Genomic DNA, 20,203 nt, shown 5'->3' with positions numbered 1-20,203 from the left:
GTACTGTAAAGCTCTGGTATTGGTAAGGAAGAAAATAGGTGCATAATTAGAGAGTGCATCTGTAGCTAGGCATTTGACTTCAGAATGATGTCCAGTGTGCTAAAACAAATTCTGCATTGAGATGTCTGGACTCCCTGGACACTTTTTGGATGCTTCATGCAAACCACACCCTGCTTCCATCCTCGGCACAAGCCAACCTTCCTGCAGGACCTTGCTCATTCAAGCCCCTATTCTGGCAGCTTCTCTCGAGCAATAGCCAAGGGGTTCCAAAGCAGCAGATCTGTTCAAGTTGAATAAAACACAATTTCAATGATCCTGTTGTTTTTCCAACTTGATGCTGGGCTACAGGTTTGCTAGTGTGAGGAAGAGACTGACAAATCCCACAACCAACATCTTTCAAATTGTTTCAACTATTCATGATTAGCAGGTATGTGGTTAGCATCACACTATTACAGCTTCAGCGACCCAGGAATGAATCCAGCACTGTTGGTAAGGACTTTGTACTTTCTTCCCTTGACTGTGTGGGTTTTCTCCGTTTCCTCCCAGCCTCCAAAAATGTATGGAGTTTGAAAGGTGATTAGCATCTTTGGGCAGCATGGGCTCATGATCCAGAAGGGCTTGTAACCGTACTGTAAAAATATAAAATTTACATGCTACATAATTCTCTCCAACTTGCTGTGCAGAAAATGGTGACTTTCCACAATCTACATTATCTCTGCTGCTTTGAGGACATGACTTCTGTTTATAGCACTATGGAAAAGAAGGAATTATTTAATTACTTAGCACTGATTCTTGGTATTTGCTAATCTTTTTGATAGGATAAGTATAGTAAACTGATTAATTTGGTCAAAAGAAGAGATATTTGGTATTGCAAAGGATATTTTTTGGTGATTGGCCATGCTAAGGTTTTGTTGTCAAGGCTTGTAAATGGGAGAATTTCCTTATAAATTCCTTGAAGGGGATTATGGCAATCAATTATTCAGCTCCCATTCTGCAGTGTTATCATGAATAGTATTAATAAACACTAAAAAGATGAGTGTTTTGTCATGTACATGCATTGATTTTAAAATCCTGGGTAGAAACATAATTTGTCTTCCTTCTAATATTTTCTGTGTGTCCCTTTGTTTCCTCACTGTTTTGCAGCGTGATGTTTTCAGCTTATGTGCTGAAAGCAAAATATCGCTCTGCACAGTCGCAGAGTAAATTTCTTTATATTAATCGAAATAGCTGCACTACTTTCTGGTTATCATTTCTCTGGTGCGTGTATCATTAGTGTCAACTTGCTCTAGCAGTTTGGTATTCTGCTTTTCGTGGGGTTTTTTTTTGCCTTATTGGAAGTCATGTAGGCTGTAAGCAGTGAAATGCCATGTGCTTTTCAGTGCTTGCTTTCTGCAGTGCCACAAAAGAATTGCATTCTTGACTTGGCAGGTAAAAATTCAGGTTTTTATTTTGTCTTTTGAACGAATATGTTTGCAGATGAACAAGGGGCAGTGGCAGCTGAAATACAGCATGTGACATGGAGAATAAAACTTGGCAGCAAATTGCTCCACCATTTTTCAGATTTGACAGATGAAGTCAAATCTTTTACCACATGATTAGGACAAAGACGATAGTGTACTGTGCCAGCCTTCTGTGCGATGCACAAATGTGCTGGAGAAACTCAGCAAATCATACAGCATCTAGGGAAACTAAAGGGTAACCAATGTTTTGGGCCTGGACTCCTCATTAGCTATAAGCAAAAACAGTTAAGCACTTGACTAAAGGGGTGAGGGAGTGGTGAGGAGAGGAGCACAGGCTTACAGGTAAGAGATAATAGGTGGGAGGGTAGAAGATAAAAAGCTGAGGTGATAGGGAGAGTGGGCACAGGGTAGCTCTCTGTTTGGAGAAGGAAGGTATGGTGATATGTTTCTGTGGTGAATGTCTGCCAAGCTTCCTGTCTCCCCTCTGGCGAGCCTTGATGTACTAACATTGGCTGTGCATTATCTCTACAGTTAAGGACACTCCCCTTGGATATAACTATATATGCACCTAATGTCTTTCATTATTGTACCATGAGTTTCTGCTAATAAAAGCCATGATTATTGTTTGATCACATCGTCTTTGTCTACTTCATCAACTGGCACTTCAGTTTCCTCCATTGTATATAGTTATTGTCCACTACTGTATATATGGAGCTGGCCCGCCCACTGATGACTCTTGACTCCTCCCCATGGCCCTGGCCCATAAAGGTCAAGCCACCTCTCCCTTCCCTCCATTCCTATACCTGGATCCGGGCCAGCAAGGTTCTTCTGTATATTAAACCCAATCATTCCCTCAGTCTAGTCTCTGTGGTTACAGATGGGAAGGAAGCGGAGAGCAGGAGGAAAGAAGACAGAGGGCTAGGGAAAGGGAGAGACATGGGAGGAAGATTAACAAAAATTGGAGAAATTGATGTAATGGTGTCTGGTTCGAGACTGCTAAGATGGAACTTCCCCTTCCTTCCTCCTCTCCTCTTTTCCTTCACTCACCCCACTTTTATTTTATTCAGGGGTCTGACTGTTTTTCACTTATACGCGACAAAGGGCCCAGACCCAAAACATTGGTTACATTTTGTTTCCTATGGATGTTGCAGGATCTGCTCAATTTCTCTAGCACATTTGTGTATTGAACTCAACCCCAGAGTCCGCAGACTTTCTGGTTTAACTCTGTTCCATAGATCTGCCTGCTTTATTTATCCTGGCTCCGCGCTATTGATCATGTGGCACCAAGTTGAAATGGGATACCACTGCACTCCAAATAAATGTATAGATATTTAGTTTTAATCATCACTTATACCATCTTCAGTTGCATTTTCAACAAAACAAGCTGTAAAGGTAGATTTGCTTTGATTTAATAACCTGTGCGTATCAGAAACCTTAACATTGACTTTCTTATATCATCGTACTTTTTTTAGCGTGTGCAACTTTCAATGCGAGAACAAATTATTCTCGTCTTTGCTTATTGCTTATTGATGCTGTTCAGACATATGGGGGGGGGGGGGGCCTGAATGAATAGTTTTACAGACACTGAGTGATTATTGACTCTTCTGCATTTTTGTAACAGAGATTGAAAGAGCTAAAACAAAGAGAATTTGCTCGAAATGTAGCATCAAGATCAAGAAAAGATGAGAAGAAACAGGAAAAGGCCCTCAAACGTCTACACCAACTTGCTGAGCTGCAGAAACAGTCAGAATGGTCAGTGTTTGAACTATGAATCTTTATTGTGAGAGATATTTAATTTTCCAAATTTCAAAATCCCTGCGACATATATAAAGATTGTTTTAGCAATTCTATCATAAAAATAACTGCTAAATGCCACATTTTAATAATTGAAAAAAAGTGATCTCAAGTGAGATCAAGTCAATGGTGCAGGTCTTTGGAGGTAGTGCAAAACACATGATTCAGCAAAGGGTTTGTGAGCAGGTCAGCAATCATGACCAGACAAGTATTAGATCAACACTTTAAAGGTGATGGGTGAAATACGAGTTAATATCAGCCTCCAGGATGTTGGTAATAAAACCAATATAAGAATATCTGAGTGATAATTACAGCAGAAAGGAATTTACATAGCATTGACTTTGAGCAAATATAGATGGTGCATTTAATTTTCCTGCACTCTTACTTGCTTTTATGATAATAAAAAAATGGTAACTGTGTGTGATAGGACAGATTCTATCACCAATGTGTCTATGTACATATGTACAGATGGTAGTGTAGGATGACTGTGATTGGCTGAGAGTGTAGCCACACCTACTGGCAGGTCTTAAAGGATTGCACCTAGCCAGACCAGGTCATTCTGGACTGGTCGACCTACTTGTGATATGCTCCAGTCTTTTAGTTAATAAAAGCCTTGGTTTGGATCAACAAGTCTTTGGTTCTTTCGACGCGCACTACCCTGTGCCATAAGGTGCAACCTTTATATTCCAAAGATAAGACACATAAAAGCCAACAATTATGCATTTGATTAGTTTTTTTCACAACAGTAAAAAGTGAAAAGTTCTTACAGCAGTTATTCAAGATTCAATTTATTGTCATGTAATAAAGACAGTGCACATTACACAGAATTTATTTTCACCTGCCGCAAGACAGACAAATTTACCATCAGCCAAAGTTGCCTAAGGTACTTCTTACAGTCAAGAGAAGAGAAGCAAAAGAGAGTCGCCCCCAGAGTCACCGAGTGTCTGTGGATTCACCTCCCGCACTTCCGCACCCCCGCGTCCGCCCAGAGACCAATCCAAACCATCAACAGCCCGAGCTCCAGCTCAGAACCTCCTTTTTAAAATATTTCGTTGGTTAAAATGAAAAAATTGTATACAAAACAGTAAATTATACCAACCGTTACATAAATGAAATGACCGTTTCCATTTTGCATTACATCCTTAATTGTAAACCATAACCAATTTTTTCTTTTCTTAAATCAAAAAAGAAATATATATTCAATTGTTATATTACAATCAATGTTTACAATTCTCTATCAATGAATTGAAAAGAAAGAGAAAAAAAAGCAAAAATAAAACAACCCCCTTAATTAAACCCCTACTCCATACAAGATTAACTGAGATAAGAAAAATATACATGGGAATCAAGTGACGACAGCCAGAGGCCAGATAGCACATCACTGGAGCATCCCAACACCTTAGCTCTTTAGATTATGAACATAATCCACAAATGGACCTCATGTTTTATAGAAATTAGAATTTGCATTGTTAATCAGTCCTACCCCAGTCTAGGGTAGGACATAATATCTTGTAACCTTTGAGTATGAGTTGGTGGAGGGTGTTGTCTTTCCATGTCAACAAAATTACACGTCTTGCTATTCAGAGGTAAAAGGTAAAATTCACTTTTGAGCTGTCATCAATAAAGTTTCCTCTTCTTGAGAAAAACCAAATGGAGCAATTAATGGGCAAGGTCAGATCAGAAACTTTGACGTGATCGGAAACCCTTTAGTGTCCTCGGCACCCTTTCGCATCCCAGATCCAATACCTAGTACCCCTTCAGCTAGTTCTTGAGTTCTCCGTCAGGCCGCAGCCCGGTGTAAAGCATTTGATTACAATCGCCAGCAGCCCACAGCCTGCGTGGGTTCCTCACCTCGTGTCACCAAATTCCTGCTGCCTGTGCGTTTCTTCGACCGCAGAACACCTCACTGGTCCATTGCCGTGGTCATCATCCTGTGGGTCATCTCTTTTGCTTCTCATTCTCCAACAGAGGTTGTTCTCCCAGTTTTCTGGTACAATGGGCCTGCTTACCTGGAGACTCCAACCCCTCATGGCTGCTGCACATCATAGGTGTCCCCATCCTGGGCGCAGACACTGCAGTCACAGAACTTTAAAATAAAGCCACCATCGGCTCTATTGACAGTCCATTTAAGCCCTGAACAGAGCTGACAACAGTTGGACTGGGCGGTTGTACCCTGCCGGAGCACTGTGACCTCTCCCTGCTCTCCTCGGGTCATGCAGCAACGATCTGATTAGTTGATTTCTATTACTTGAGTGTAATTTCAGTTTGGTGAGCTAACAGCGAGAAGCTGAAGTAACTCGAGGAATCCTTCCAGGCCCCTCTTCTCCTCAATCTCCAAGGCCTGCTGAGTCAGCTCCTCATATCAACATTTGCAGTTTTTGTGTTTCTCTTTTCTCAGTTCTGTGAGCTTGTTTTTCCAATTGACATATATTACATGGAGTGTGGTAGATGTAGACAGATTTTTTTGCTTGATTCCTTTATGCATACTGGGTAATGTGCAGAATTCCCTACAATGAAACAACAGTAATCAAACCAAGTTACAGTCATTTCATTGGGAAATTGTTAATCAGTGGAATGCTCCTGGATGCAAGCCTCATAACGTCACATAAACTTCTAGTGGAAGGTGAAATTTGAATGAGGGACAATCATTTTGAAACAGATAAAATTCTAAGGAGGCATGGTAGAGTACATTGGTGGCGGTAGTTAAAGTAAACGGCGTTACATTTTTGAGAGATCAGGGAACTCAGGGCTGTGGAGAGCTGTGGAGAAGATGAGTTGAGACTGGGAGAAATTAGCCTTGAACAAAATCATATTGAATAGTGGGGCAGGTTTGAGGCAACTCCTCCTCCGAGTTTTTTTTAATGTTCCTGAGGTTGACAATTCCTTCACCATTGAAGGTAGTTAAAGCAACATTATTATGACTGGGTTGGAGGCGGAATGGTGGGGAGGGGAGTTCAAGGGAAATGTGATATTTAACAGAGTGATGGGTGTCTGGAGAAATGGTGGAAGCAGATACAATTGTGGCATTTATGAGGCTTCTGGATAGAGACATGAATATGTAGGGGATGAAAGGATATCTGCAAAGAGCAGATTTTTAGTTTGATTTGGCCATCATGTTTGGCACAGACATGTGGGCTGAAGGGCCTGTTCCTGCTGTACAGTTTTATGTTCCATGTTATGTTCTAAAGTAAAGCTCAGTCATTGAGCCCTACAAACTTGGCATGAAAACTTGGAGCAATAAAAGTTTCCGTTTCATTCTGTGCAGATTTTGGTCAGAATTTCTGTCACCTCTTGGTTATTCTTAAGATGCAATCATATACCAAACCAGCTTTGTTTGATGCAGAAGTTCACTATCTATACCCAATGAGCATTTTGCTTTGCACCATCATCAAGATGAAGCAAAACTCATCAAGTGAAATGACTATTGATGACCAGAATACACAAAGTATTGAATCACAAGTAGTATTTAAATAGCCATTTAAACAGGTAAAAGAAGGTTTCATTTTCATCTTGATCTCACTTGTCATCGTGAGGTACTCATTATATTTTTTTTTGGTTTTTCATACAGTGCTCCAGGAAGTGGTCCTATGTTCAAACCAGCGACAGTAGCCATTGGCAATCATGTAAAAGCAGCTGCTAGTGGATCCATTGCCAAAGTCAGAAGTAATGGAAGGAAGAGTAATACTCAAGCCTTATCCATAAAAGAAGAGGTACTGAAAAGAACTCGGGGAAATAGCCTGCAATGTTCGCCATGTGGTAATCAGTACGTCCATGGGGACCCCACATCACAGATGCAAGGGCAGTTTAGTCTCTTCACAAAGAAGAACAGCCCGTGTATCCCCATTCAGAAAGGCAGTGTATCCTTCTCTTTTTCCAAAAAAGCTCCATTGAAGTTGGAGTCATCTGCCTCAGTTTTCAATGACACCGTTGAAGAGAAGCAATGTAGTCAAGAGGCACAGAGCCATAAAGTGAAAACAATAGCTGAAGCAGAGATCACAGAGCTAGGTGCAGGGATCAGTGGCACAAGAGACACTGAACATAATGAGCAAAGCAAGCAGCCTCGGACTGTCAGTGACATTGGAAGCAATCCCTTTGCAAGGGTCAAGAAGCTGAAGGCTCTCATGTTGAAGGAAAACAGGGATGAAGCAGAGAAAGAATATTATTGCTACAGTCCTGCACAATGCAAAACCAAGACAAATTTTCCATTTTTGTTTCTCAGGAAATCACCAGAGAAGCCAGACATGGGTAAAGTGGTAGCTCCTAATGTGAATGTTCATGATTCTCAGCCTGATGGCTCTGTTGTGAAATGTCCCATCATCCTGGAAATTGGAAACGAAAAGCCAGAGTTCGCGGATGGCAAGAAAATGGCAGCAACACAATTAGACTTTCCTGCTCATCTGTTGACGACCACACCAGCGGATGAGGAAACACTGGATCCAGATGGATGCAAGATGAAAGGTGACGAACCATTGGGATCGATTGAAAAACAGACCGAGTCCAAATCACCTGCTAAAGGCAAGTTGAGCAGGGTGGAACCACCAAACCGATCACATCTCCTAAATGAACCCTTTCTTCCAGTACTAAGCAGAGATGAATCAATTAGACTTCAGTGGCCGTCTGAGCTTCTATTCTTCACGCAGACAGAACCATCTCTGTCATACAGCTGCAATCCTTTGTACTTTGATTTTAAATTGTCAAGATATAAAAACAGAGAGAGTGGCACAACAGACCAGAAAAACATTAAGAACTGCCAACACAATGTAGCCATTACCATTGAAGGAGATAATGGATCAGGGACAACTACAGAGGAAAATGGAAGCAGAGAAAAAGAGAAAGATGCCAATGTGGGAAAATCAGGAGCGTCGCGCGAATCAAGGACCATAAAAAATCGCAACAGATCCAGCAAAAGGTTAAAGCAGAAATCATGTACTGGTTATGTGAGGAAGAGAAAGAAAAAACATAACCAGAGAATGGAGGATGAATATACATGGAATACCACAGAGCAAGGATCACAGGGCACTGAAGGAAGTTCAAAAGAAGGAAGGAATTCTAAACTCATTCCAAAGCGATCTTTCGACAGCATGCATTCCAGTGGCGGTGAGGAACAACTCAGCAGTAGCTTCGTTAATAAGAAATCAGTTTCTCCTCTTGATTTAACCAACAAAAAGCAGAAAATGTCAAGTTGTAGTCCTTTGAGTATTTCCCAAGGAGTGTGTGAAGATCGAAAGGGACACAAATCCAGACGTGACAGTCTGAACTCCAGTACTGGTGATAGTGACAGCACTGAGGAGCACCACAGTACATGTCGAAAGTCATTTTCTCACTGCAGTTATGGAGATAATCCCCGAAGTGAGAGAAATGCTTGTCGAAAATCCAGAAGCTATTCATCTTCGCAAGGCTCATCATTCAGGTCATCTTCTGTTACTTCAAGTGACCACAGTCGAACTAGTCGCCGAAGCAGAAATCATTCTGATTACAGCACCAGAAGCCGGTCTCGGTATTGTTCAAAAAGACATCGGAGGTCGCATTACAAGTGTCATTCCAGACATAGAAAGAAAAAACACAACTATTCATCAAGTTCCTCGTTATCTTCCAATGACGACTATTGCCCTAGGAAAAGAAGCAGCAGTCACCACAGAAATCAAGGCAGCGCACAAACTAGGACCCGCATGACCCGTTTACACAGCTGGAGCAGGAAGTCTGGGAGTAGAGAGCAACATAGTAGGAGGAGAAGTAGATACAGGAGCAGATCAAGGCATAGTAGGACCAGACAAGAATGCAGTAGAGGTTCCAGCTTGAGAAGGTCATGCTCCAGAAATACTGAAAACTGCAGGCAAGAAATATCAGGTGAGAAACTGTCAAGGCACAGGTCTTCCTCAAAAGGCAGAGTTTATCATATAAAGTCATCACTTTGCAGCAGTGATGGTCATGAAGTAAAAATAGGTTCGGGAAAGCACCATGGTACAATAAAGAATGAAGATATAATGCAGAATTACAACCCCATCTCCCCTGGTTTATTCCAGAGAAACATGAGTGCCAGATGTTCCATTCTCCCATTGAAGAAACTTATTCAAGACAAGAAAGAGTCATGCGTGGCCAAGCACATTTTGGAAAACGGGCAATGTCAGGAGAACAACGAGAATATAATCACCACAGAATCAGCATCGAGTGCAGTGGGCCTGAAATTGAAGGATTCTCCGCAAGGTTACTTTGACCCCGGACTTTCTCCCTCAATGGATCATGTGACGTTATGGTCTTTAATTGGGAAGTTAACTGCAACACAAAAAATAGGTGCAAAAACAGATGGTATTAGCAAAGGGGATGAGCCCGTGCACTTGGAATGGAATGAGAAAGGAACTCAGTCTACTGGCCCCTGTGAAGAAAGCCTTCAGTTCAAGGAGCTGCACGAGATTAAGATAGATATTGGACAAAATTCAATGTGTCGTGCAATAGAAAATGCTGAGGAAGAAAAGATTGGCCTTACAATATACCAAGTCCAGGCTGGTGAAGAAAAGGTTACTCCTGTTCCTGAAGAAATGTCCAATGTTGTTTCTTCCACTGCAGATGTTTTTACTGATGGGTCATCAACAGTCAAAGAGAAAAATTCCCAGATGACATTTTATAATTCTAGTGATACAAATTCCGTTCCAATGGGAGAAATTATGTTTGATTATTGCAGCACTAATTCGCAGAGTGTGGATGAAGTGGACCCTCAATTCAAGGAGGGCTCCAAATCAATCTCATCCCCTCTGGCAAGTCAACCTCTGATCTTCTTACCTGAAGAAATGGAAAAGTATAGCAAACTACAGTTGCAGGCACAGCAGCATATTGAGCAGCAGCAATGGGCGAAACAAGTGAAGACTTTCCCGCCATCTGGAGCAGCAGCAGTTACTTTCACTCCGGTGCCAGCATTTCAACCAGTTTCTCTTCAGCAGCCTTCCACTTCTGCTGCTTCTTCCGTCACCACCGTTCACCACACCTTGCTGCAGCACCATGCTGCTGCCTCACTCACAGCCTCTATCCACCCTAATGCCCACCACCAAGCAATGGCTCAGCTCCACCATATCAGCCAGCCGCACCTTGTGCCATTCTCTTTCTCTCCGATCGCTCAGGCGATTATTCCCACACACCCGGCTGCCTTCCTGGCTGGCCATCCATTGCACTTCTTCCCTGCGGCCGCCATACACCCGGCCCACCTGGCTTTTCACCCGCTGCCACACACCACACTCTGCCCAACATTGTTTGCCCCTCATCCAGCTGCAGCTGCTGCCTCAGCTATCCATCTCCACCCTTTGCTTCATCCGCTGTTCCCAGGGCACAACCTGCAACATCGCTCAGGTCCGAGCACTTGAGACAAACACCTGTCTAACTGTTAAGGTGTTTCTTCGTGGTGACAAGCTTGTGCGCATTGAACTGCTATAACTGTCTTGATTTCAGCATTTTTTGATGATCTTTATAATCTAAGCATCCTATGTGGGTTCTTGCCTTTCTATGAATTAGATGAGACTGAATGCCCTGTGCATTAGAATAGATTTCTATGTCATAGATTCCATCTGCCTCTGTACTAACAATAATTAAGTCCAAGAGTCATGGTGTTTTCCAGCTGTTCTCTTCAAATTTGCCCTTAGGATAGAGCATTTTTTTTTGAGAACACTGGAATCAGTAATCCATTTTCTTTATTTTAAATTCTTCAAGCCTTTGGATTTTAAAATCTGTATTTTTATCATATATTCAGCTGTTTTGTAGATTTACTATCTTTCAGTTAACTTGAATGTATCACATTGTAATTATGCTGTTAATAGTTCTTTAGACTCCAGGTTAACCTGAAAAAAGGAATTCCTTAAAGCATTTGTATTTGGTGTAAAATAAATGCAGAGTGCAGTGTAAGTGAATAGAATTGCACTGGATGATCTGTATCCAATGCTATTGTTTAGGGGATTTCCATGTAAAATGGAATTATTGTACTGTATAATGCAATAATATTTTTCCATAATAAAATTGGTTGTAACAATGAATAATAATGTATATAACATTATTCCTGATGTAAATAAAGCCAATAAGTAAATCACTGTACTTTAGAAGTAAAATTCTGTACTATATGCTCCCAACAAGGAATATTATCTTTTTATTCAATGTAATGTATATTTGTCTTGAAATTTGTTAGAATTTATATACAAGTGTCTGTATAATACACTATCCTGAAGAATAATTATTGTTCTATGGCAGAAATTGAAATAAATTGTGGCAGAACTGATGAAAGACTTGAAATCTTTACTTATACCTGTGCAATTCTGATCATTTTTGCTTATGATATGAACTTATATATTTTGTACCAGATAAAAGATGGAGATTTTATTTTCAACAGAAATAAACCTTGAATTATTTAAGCTGGCATTGACTGATAGGTCAAATAGCTTCCTTCTATGTTAAGGAAAATCTGAAATAAATAATATGAAAAGGCTGCATGCACTATAAAGCATAATCATAGATCAATGACTGGACATTATTGTAAGTGCTTTTATAAAGTAACTATTGAGTAAATCATAGGTTAGCAGAGCCGCTTCAAGCCTATATTATGAGAAAGGATAAAGGGTAGTTTAATGGACCTTGCCTGCAGAGTAGAGTATTGAAGCACAGGTGTATACATTCACTGAAGTAGTATTACAAAAGATTAAGTCAAGTAGAACCCAGGAACCCTGTTCACATTTGGTACCAATTAATCATCCCAATCAGGAGGCAACCTCTTCCATGGTAAATGGTTCAATATAACTTACAGGAAAAGGTCATATCATGGAGAGACAAATTAGGATATTTTCTCATCCAGGAGAAATATCCATTATTATTAAAATCATTTTATTGATCTGTTGCAGAGATTTATACATTGATTTGTGGATAGAGCTGCCAGAGGACGTGGTAGAGGTGGATGCAATTACAATGTTTAATGGACAGGTGAATGGATAGGAAATATTTAGAATGATGTGGGCCAAATGCGGGAAAATGGGATTTGCTTAAGGATGTAACTTGCATGGACAAGATGGACCAAAGGATCTGTTTCTCTGTTGTCAAGCTTTATGACCCCAACAACAAATGGATATTGCTATTGACAAATGGTGCTCATAGATTGAAACATAAGAGAATAAAATTATTATCACAACAAAACCTAACGTTCTGCACAAAAGAGTAATTAAATGTCGGACTCTGGCTTTACCCTACCCTCAATTTGGTCTATGTGCCGTCTGAGTCCAGCGTGTTCGTTGAATGAAGTGATAGGAGAAGGTATTCGGTTTCACAATAAGTTTATTACATAGCACAAGAATAAAGCTTAACAGAGCTCTGGTTCAGTCGTTAGTTCATAGGTCACCTGCTCGGTGAGCTATTCCCCAAGACTGACTCCTACTGTCCAGTCTCTTCTGTTTATATAGATCAGCATTGTTACCTTGACCAAGAGTTGGCTTTCTTTGATAGACACCTTGCATAAGATTTCTCTCAAGCAATTTCCTGCTCTGCAATTATCTATGGTGTAGACCTCCTGTCTTAATTTTCAAGGCCAGAACATCCTGTTGTTTTGGATCAGAAGTCAATTCATACTCCAGATATTTCTAAATATTTCTTTGTTCTCGTCTGGCCATAGTTTTCTGTTCTAATCAACACCTCCCGTGTACCCTTATGACTTATCATTCCTACTAAATTGGTTTATCCATTTTGTTTGTCTCTGACATTCTCAGTCATGGTACTCTTATCACTTATCCTTGCAATACACTTATCTTCCTGTCACTGGCCTGTTTCAGAATAAATCACTGTCCCTATGGTTCCTCCAACCTCATCCTGTCTAACTTCTCCCATCTGCTATCCTGTTACTCCCATTTGTGCTTTACAATTAGCAGTGTAACCTTGGGGATGAAAATATTTTCTCTCTTTGTATTTGGAGACAGCAAATTCTACATATACTATAATCAGCCAACTTTTCTACATACTGTGGCTGTTACTTAATTGCATTAATATTTCCCTTAAACAGTATAATTGAAGTAAATAGTAAATTGTTACATAGTAATGGATTAATGAATACATAATGAATAGTACATAGGCATATTTTCCATGATTACAACCCCTTGGTTCCAACATTCTACTTTAAGTATTCGTCTACATGATCCACGAGCCATGGTAACACATTAACTGATAGGTAAATAGACCAAATATAGATAATGCACAATGATCTGCAATAATGCAGATTTTTTTCCTGATCTTTTTCTTTACTCTGCTTGTTTGAAATCCAATGAATTTAACATTTTAAATAGCAGTGTCTATGCTGTCTTCTGACCTCTTCTATTAATTCTACATTGATAAATATTGATAAATATCCTTCAGTGAAACATCTTTTAGATAGAAGCAGAGACAGCGTAATATGAAAGATATGGGAAAACTTAGGATCCTGACTGATCTTTGAATATATTCATTGCAAATGATATTGAACAACAGACTATGATATCACTCAAGAAATAATATTTGTCCAATAATTTAAACCTTCTAGTTGTGTTGTAAGACTGCCGGTTAAATAAATAGGATCTTAAAAGAAAGCTGTAGAGCATTCTGTAAAGACAAGTCAGACAGTATTGATATGTTAATTATCTGACACTTTAGTTGTAATTCTAATCTACATATGTTTGAATACTGTTGGTGGGGTAAAATAGCCTCACAGGGGAAAGAAACTGTAGCAGCCAGATCATTTGTGCAGTGCAAAGGGTGAAGATGTTGGCAAAATAGGGCACAGTTAAATGTTTCTGTGGCTGTAAATGAGACTTTGGGATGGTGTGTTGCCTCCCCGGTTCCAGAGTTATGAAAGTCTTTGGCAGACCCAGAGTATTCTGAAATGGAGGGGTGAGAAACCAATAGTCTTATCCATGTTGGTTCTAATGACACAGGCGGGAAGAGGGATGAGATCCTGCAAAGGAAATTTAGTGAATTAGCTAGAAGTTACAAACCTTTCCATGGATGTTGCCTGACCTATTGAGTTTCTCCAACCCTTTGTGTATTGCTCCAGTTTTTTTTTTAAGAATCTGCAGATATCTTGTTTATAGCTACAAAAGGTTGTAATCTCGAGAATACTCATGAGGACAGAAATAGGTTGATAGTACTGTGAAAATAGTTAAAGAGCTGGTATAAGAGGAGACTTTTTGTAATGGAGGATTTAGGCCAGTTTATGCAAGAAGGGGTGCAGTTGCATCAGAAGACATAATCTAAATTCCACCATGAGGCCCAGGATGCATATATGAATTAGTAGACACATTTAAATTCCTCCATGGGGCCCAGGGATGCATATGAATCAGTAGACGTAATCTAATTTACACCATGAGGCCCAGAGATGCAGTTGCCTTTTGTTGGTCGCAGACTGTCAGGAGATCTTGAAGATAATTAAATCATTTATTCAAAGAGATAAGCTATGAGTAAACAATTTTTTGGGTAATATAAGCCATGGTCCCACTGCTGAAGTAGAGACTCTCTGAGGCGTTGAAACGTCTCTCAGCAAGAAGAACTTCTAGAGTCCAGCCAAAGTCCTGGTCGGGGGAGATGGAGAAGCTGCTACCGGCGCCCTGACAACCTACTACAAGTGTGCAGTCGTTGCCTCGCCTCGGCAGTTGGGACCAGTCCAGGCGTTGATAAGTATAATTGGGAAGGGCTTGCGTATTGTAGTTTAAAATCAGCTTTTGAATTTGTAATAAACATTTTTATAAACTGAACTGCTTTCAGTGTGTGTCTATTTTCTTTCGGTAGCTCAAACACTGTGACCAATCTAAAACAAACAAAGTGAGAGGTACAAGTTTACCCAGGACACCTTTGGATAGCTGAATAATTATTTCCTCTTTTCTATTTTCTAATTTCTTTAATGTTTTCACTTCATATGTGTTAATTCTACATAACTTGTTGTTAACAGGTTTTATTTGTATGAGAAACTGCAGCAAGTAAGTCTGTCATTGCATCAGTGTGTTGTAGTTATGTATATGAAAATAAATTTCAGGGCAGGCAGGTCCTGTACAAGAAGAACAGGTTATGAACATGAGAAATAGGAGCAGGAGTAGGCCATTCAATGTTGTGACTCAGATAGATACGCTGGCGATAAAAGTGTTTGGCATACTCGCCTTCATTAAGGAGGGTATTGAGTTAAAAGGATGGAACCTCATGATTCAGCTGGACAGCCATTGGTGGTGTGAGAAACAGAAGTACCTTCACAGAATTTGCTCGAGACAAAAATTGAGAACAAAGAATATTTATTTTCCAACAATGAAAAGTTGGGTGCTTCCCCTTACCCTGGGAATACACACACATACTGGGGCTCAACCAACTTTTATACAGTTCATTTCAGTGTAGAGGTACCCTCCCCCCCTAACATTCTTCTGTCTCCTGGTTAAGTTTGGCATTAGGCAATCCTGTCTGCTTACGTGCTGTTTCTGTGAACTTGGAGGACCAGGGGGTATCCTGCCTGTGTCCCATCATGTCATTGTCCTTATTCACCTGCCTTTGTCCTTATTCACACCTTCCCAACCCTCAGGGCTTACTAACTTTTATATGCAGAACTTTCTAATTCTGTCTAAGGTTACTAATTACATATGCGGAACTTGCTGACTCTCTCTAAGGCTAGAAGACTCTTATCTTATTCAGACTAACTTTACTTCCTACATTCTATTATCTACCTTTATCCTATTCATACTGGCTTTATTCATTACACATATATCCATACTAGCTTTCTTCATCTCTCATATTTTCAAATTAGTTTTACTCATCTCTCACAGTGGGACCACACTGTGTGCAGTTCTGGTTACCAGCTATAAGAAAGACGTCAGTAAATTGGAAGAGGTACAGAGATCATTCACCACAAAGATTCTGGGTCTGGAGGGCTTGAGTTATTGGGAGTTTTTGTATGCTGGTGAGTTGGAGGCTGAGAGGTAACCTTCTAAAGGTTTATGCGTGGATTAAGTACTGTGTATGGATAGGAAGGGCTTAGAAGGATGTGGATCAAATGCAGGATAATGGGACTAGCCCAGAATGTAACAAATGTAACCACCTGGGAAAATTACATTCAAATTGTGCTATAGAATCAGAATTTATTGTTATGAACATGACACGAAACTAATTGTTTTGCAGAAGCATTATCATGCAAATATTGCCATAAATTACATTTAAAAATTGAAAAAATTGGAGCACAAAGAAAGGAAAATGAGATAGAGTCTATGGCTCTTTGTCCATTCAGAAATTTGATGGCAGTGGAGAAGAAGCTATCCTTGTGCCACTAGCTGCTAGTCTTCAGGCTCCTGTCCCTCCTTCCTGATGGTAGCAGTGTGAAGAGGGTGCAGCCTAAATGGTGAGGGTACTTCAGGATAGACATTGCCTTCTTAAGACCACCTCTTGTAGTGTAGATGTCCTTGATGGAGTGAAGATTGATTTGTTACATCATAGACCAGCAGCAATAGAAATTTACAAAGACAATGTTATTTTTAAAACAATATCTTTATTAATAATTACTAATAATATAACATCTTAAATCTAAACTTAACCCCAACTATGTGCAAATATACCTATGTGTATGCTTGGCTTGGCTTCGCGGACAAAGATTTATGGAGGGGGTAAAAAGTCCACGTCAGCTGCAGGCTCGTTTGTGGCTGACAAGTCCGATGCGGGACAGGCAGACACGGTTGCAGCGGTTGCAGGGGAAAATTGGTTGGTTGGGGTTGGGTGTTGGGTTTTTCCTCCTTTGCCTTTTGTCAGTGAGGTGGGCTCTGCGGTCTTCTTCAAAGGAGGTTGCTGCCCGCCGAACTGTGAGGCGCCAAGATGCACGGTTTGAGGCGCTATCAGCCCACTGGTGGTGGTCAATGTGGCAGGCACCAAGAGATTTCTTTAGGCAGTCCTTTTACCTTTTCTTTGGTGCACCTCTGTCACGGTGGCCAGTGGAGAGCTCGCCATATAACACGATCTTGGGAAGGCGATAGTCCTCCATTCTGGAGGCGTGACCCACCCAGCGCAGCTGGATCTTCACCCAACCCCCAACCCCAACCAACCAATTTTCCCCTGCAACCGCTGCAACCGTGTCTGCCTGTCCCGCATTGGACTTGTCAGCCACAAACGAGCCTGCAGCTGACGTGGACTTTTTACCCCCTCCATAAATCTTCGTCCGCGAAGCCAAGCCAAAGAAAGAAGAAGATATTACCTAAACCATTATGGCTTAGGGACAATTCTAGAATGTCAATTCCCAAAGTTCAAGCTTAGAAATATGGTGTTGAAAACTCAGAATTTTTCAACTGTTCTTCAGAAGTAATTACGAAATAGGTGAGTCACTGAGTCATAAGACTGCCTTTAACCTATGAATCCTTGTCGAGTAGCTTCTAGAGAAATTCATATGAATGATTGTTACAACTCCCAGTCTTCCTTGCATAGGAGAAATGAAACTTGTGGCTTTCACGATGTTTCTAAAACCCAGGCAAGGGTCAGATGAAATGACTTCAGAATGGTCATTATCTTAATTAATGTGAGATATAGTTTAGTTAATTATAACTTTTACATCAGTTGTATTTAACTACTGAGAAGTTGAAAAGATACGGTTTTAGTTCTTCAAATTTGTGCTTTCATTGTGGAACACAGATAGGTACTTTCTTACACTCAGTATGGATTTGCGAAAAAGTGAAACATTTTGGGAAAAAATTATGAAGTTTTTGGATGATTTATTCAAGATCAAATTAACACTTGATCCAATACTTTTTTTAATGGGTTATACTGCAACATTAACAACTGGTTTATGATTGGATCAATCTCAAATTGCATTTATTCATCTGGCATTAGCCGTAGCTAGAAAATGTATTGCTGTTACATGGAAGAATGATGTTGAATTGAATATACAAAGATGGCATAATGAACTAAAATAGTGTCTCTTTAGAGAAGATAGCATAATCTACGGAATATTTTTTTTGTTAAAGTGTGGACTCCATATTTGAAATGTATGCATTTGGATATACTGTGTGTGCTTTTTTTTTAAGATGTAAAGGGTTGGCACACTCCACAGCAACTGATATTTACCCAAAAATTTGTATTTGGCTTTTGTATAGGGGAGGGGGGTTAGTAGGGGTATAGTTTTTAGTAAGTTTTTTGTATGTAAAAAAAAAGAATGGTCATTATCCAATGAAGCAATTCTCTTGCTTCTTTTAGCCAGAAATGGGTCAGTCAAAAATAACCATTACAATGGTCAATGTGGTTCACTGATTTCCTTGACAAAGAGAAACAGCGGAAATATCCATTTCAACTCTGCTTTCAGATCACTTGCTTGATCAATATCGTTTTCAGTTTCAATGCCCCCCCCCCCACCAAAAAAGGACCCAATAATCAGATGACATCTCTTTGAATAGATGTCTTTTCCTTGGCTAAACACTCCATTGTTCTGGTTCTTGATTGAGACCATTAACTGTTTATGGCTTGGAATCAGGTGTATCTGTAAAAATGCTGTTATGAAATCTGTAGGAGTTTATTTGCACCCTGTTCCAACCCTCAAACAACTCACTAAAAAAGAGGCGTGCAACAGGTGCCCATAAATGTTGCTGGCCACACTCTGTTGTTTTTTTCCTGTCCTGGGTGGGTCACGTCTCCAGAATGGAGGACCATCGCCTTCCCAAGATCGTGTTATATGGCGAGCTCTCCATTGGCCATCGTGTCAGAGGTGCACCAAAGAAGAGGTACAAGGACTGCCTAAAGAAATCTCTTGGTGCCTGCCACATTGACCACCGCCAGTGGGCTGATCTCGCCTCAAACCGTGCATCTTGGCGCCTCACAGTTCGGCGGGCAGCAACCTCCTTTGAAGAAGACCGCAGAGCCAACCTCACTGACAAAAGGCAAAGGAGGAAAAACCCAACACCCAACCCCAACCAACCAATTTTCCCCTGCAACCGCTGCAACCGTGTCTGCCTGTCCCGCATCGGACTTGTTAGCCACCAACAAGCCTGCAGCTGACGTGGACATTTACCCCCTCCTTAAATCTTCGTCCGCGAAGCCAAGCCAAAGAAAAGGCATTTGAATATGCATAGCAGATAGTAATGCAAACAATCAGAATGCTCTCCACAATATACTTGGAAAATTTGCAAGTTTTTGGTGACATCCTAAACCTCAACAAACTCCTCACAGAGTATGGCCACTGGCGAGCCTTCTTCATGATTGCGTTGACATGGAGGCCCCAGGACAGATCTTCAGCTTTCCACTGCTGATCCTTTGATGAGGACTGGTTTACACTTCTCCTGATTCCTCCTGAAGTTCACAATCAGCTTTCCCTTTTCTAACGTTGAGAGCACTCAACCAACTAATCTATCCCACTACTCTATGCTTCCCTATTGCCCACTGTGATTCTGCCAACAACCATGGTGTCATCATGCCATATAGTCATGAGCGTAGATTGAGTAAAGCAGTGGGTAAAGGATGCATCCTTGAGGTGCCCGTGCTTTGATTTTCAGTGAGGAGGAGACATTGTTTACGATTATGGACAATGAGGAATGTTATCCAAGATTCAAATGGGGTCTTGATCAATTAAGTCAGTGGGCTGATGAACGGCAGTTGGAGTTTAAGTTGGATGTGCAAGGTGGTTCATTTCATTAAGTTTAAGCTTATTTGTCATAAAAAAAACAAAGAACATAGAGAAGGGTTCTTTTGTTATCAGGCCAACAGGTTATCTCCACCTGGACGAAGAAGTAGAGGGATGGGTCAGTAAGTTTGCAGATGATACATAGGTTGGAGGTGTTGTGGGTAGGGTGGAAGACTGCCTTAGGTTACAGTGTGGGCAGAAAAGTGGCAGATGGAGTTTAATCTAGATAAGTGTGAAGTGATGTATTTGGAAGGTCAAACTTGAAGGCAGAGTGCATGGTTAATGGCAGGATACTTAACGGTGTGGAAGAACAGGGACCTTGGTGTCCAAATCCTTAGATCTC

General features: G+C 40.6%; 1 protein-coding gene across 1 annotated transcript in view; it reads left to right on the top strand.

The window, feature by feature from the left end:
• The window catches only part of LOC138751700 (G patch domain-containing protein 8), a 140,876-nt gene extending 129,382 nt beyond the window's left edge, over window positions 1-11,494 (top strand). Inside the window, exons 4-5 of the mRNA XM_069914334.1 lie at window positions 3,082-3,212; window positions 6,823-11,494. Coding sequence (XP_069770435.1) covers window positions 3,082-3,212; window positions 6,823-10,606 — 3,915 coding nt within the window. The 3' untranslated portion in view covers window positions 10,607-11,494. The remainder of the gene's footprint in view (window positions 1-3,081; window positions 3,213-6,822) is intronic.
• The last annotated feature ends 8,709 nt before the right edge of the window (window positions 11,495-20,203 follow it).

The sequence above is a fragment of the Narcine bancroftii genome, chromosome 1, assembly GCF_036971445.1.
Source record: "Narcine bancroftii isolate sNarBan1 chromosome 1, sNarBan1.hap1, whole genome shotgun sequence".
In the NCBI taxonomy this organism is placed as follows: domain Eukaryota; kingdom Metazoa; phylum Chordata; class Chondrichthyes; order Torpediniformes; family Narcinidae; genus Narcine; species Narcine bancroftii.
This window is presented reverse-complemented; position numbering and strand designations above follow the sequence as displayed.